The sequence below is a fragment of the Lolium rigidum genome, chromosome 1, assembly GCF_022539505.1.
Source record: "Lolium rigidum isolate FL_2022 chromosome 1, APGP_CSIRO_Lrig_0.1, whole genome shotgun sequence".
Classification (NCBI taxonomy): Eukaryota; Viridiplantae; Streptophyta; class Magnoliopsida; order Poales; family Poaceae; genus Lolium; species Lolium rigidum.
Genome location: NC_061508.1, coordinates 9,655,075 through 9,656,708, shown reverse-complemented (window position 1 = coordinate 9,656,708; position 1,634 = coordinate 9,655,075). Strand labels below are relative to the sequence as shown.

The window sequence follows — 1,634 nt, the reverse complement described above, 5'->3', positions numbered from 1 at the left end:
GGCCCGGTCAACGGCGGGCGACTGTCAAGACGACAAGGTGGAGGGAGAGAGCCCAGTTTGCTTATCAAATAGCAGAAAAACACACAGATTTTGTTGGCGCCAATTCCCTATCGGTTTTCCCGCCACGCGCGTCTCTCTCACTTATAAACCTCCCCCATGACTCCTCTCTCTCTCATCCCATCCCCCTCCGCCGCAATCCAGACCCAGACAGATCGCCGGATCCACGAGCAGAGAGAGTTCGGCCGGATCCCACCCATCTCACCATGGTGGTCGCGCTCGGCCTCGGCCGGTTCTACGGCAGCGGCCTCCCGCGCCCGCGCGTCTTCCCCGGCGACCGCGTCGACCCGCCGGCGCCCGTCACCGACGCGCTCCTCTGCTGGGCGCGCGAGGCGCACTGGTCCATGGGCGGCCTCGGCGCCAAGCGCCTCCGCCTGCAGGGCCGAATCGAGGGCAACCTCGTCAAGCTCCGCCGCACCGCGCGCCGCGACGCCAAGGCCCGCGCCGCCGGGGAGAGGCCCGCCTCCCTCGACGCGCTCGGGTCAGACGACGACGAGGAGTCGGACAGGGAGGAGGTCAAGGCCCAGGAGCGGGCCCTCAGGCGGGAGGTCGTCGACGAGGAGGACTCCGACTCCAGCGACTCGGAGGACGAGGAGTTGGTGGCGCTCGTGACAATCGCCGCCGCCGCCAAGAGGAAGCGCGCCAGGAAGCTCTTCGACGAGTTCGACCAGCTGGAGGGAGGCAGGAAGAAGAAGCAGAAGGTCGCGGTCGGCACTCCGGCCAAGGCCTCCCCAAAGAAGAAGTCTGCGGCTCCTGCTCCAGCTGCTGCAGCTCCCGTGAAGGCCTCACTGAAGAAGAAGGTGGCTGAAGCTAAGACCTCACCGAAGAGGAAGGCTGCAGAGGCGCCGGCGGCAAGGAGGACCTCGCCCAGGTCCAAGCACTGACTGGACCGACTGGTGCGCGTTCAGATGTGCGATTCCTCTTCTCGATGTGTCAGATCCGTAGCTCGAGCGATTGGGGAGCAATCTTGGGAGTTTCAAACTGCTATATGGTCATCGAATTGTTGGAATGAAATGTAATGCCGTGCTTCTATAGGTGAATCAAATCCTTTGGAAATATATCTGATCAATTTTGAAGTTAAACTCTGCTAAAATATTGGTCCTGCCCTGGTTTCTGAAAATCCAGTGTTTCTTGGTTACAGCTTGATCGAAATGTTTGAATGAAATGTGGTGTTTGTACTCTGGATCGAATCACGTTTCTGATGTAATTGTGGAATAATATTTTCTTGCAGCACTACTTTCAGACAATATAATCCTGTCCTTGTATCCGAAATCCCCAATTATTTCTTCTTGTTTGATTCTTCTAACATTTTCTGTCACCACCTGAAGGTACCATATGAATTGCAAATTGAATTAAGACGAAATTCCCCATCTCTTCTTGTTTGTGCTAGTACGAGTACATGTTAAAAACTTACAATAGGAACATCCAACGAAAATAATACGTTCAGGCAATCAACTATAATTTTGGGTTTTGTATCTGTACCTATGGAGCAGGGACTCTTACCAAGTCCACTGCTATTAGTATGTGAAGAAGCTGCAAGCACTATCAGCTTCATGCAGTGGAATCCGAGGCCATTC

The 1,634-nt window shown here is 55.3% G+C and overlaps 1 protein-coding gene across 1 annotated transcript; it reads left to right on the top strand.

The window, feature by feature from the left end:
- The first annotated feature begins 263 nt into the window (after window positions 1–263).
- Window positions 264–1,304, top strand: LOC124667197 (60S ribosomal protein L22-like). Its single transcript, XM_047204514.1, has one exon. The coding sequence runs from the start codon at window positions 264–266 to the stop codon at window positions 939–941; it is 678 nt and encodes a 225-aa protein (XP_047060470.1). The 3' UTR covers window positions 942–1,304.
- Window positions 1,305–1,634: the final 330 nt, after the last annotated feature.

What these genes read in the sequence shown, in the direction of transcription:
- LOC124667197 (XM_047204514.1), top strand. Translation starts at nt 264, where the DNA reads ATGGTGGTCGCGCTCGGCCTCGGCCGGTTCTACGGCAGCGGCCTCCCG.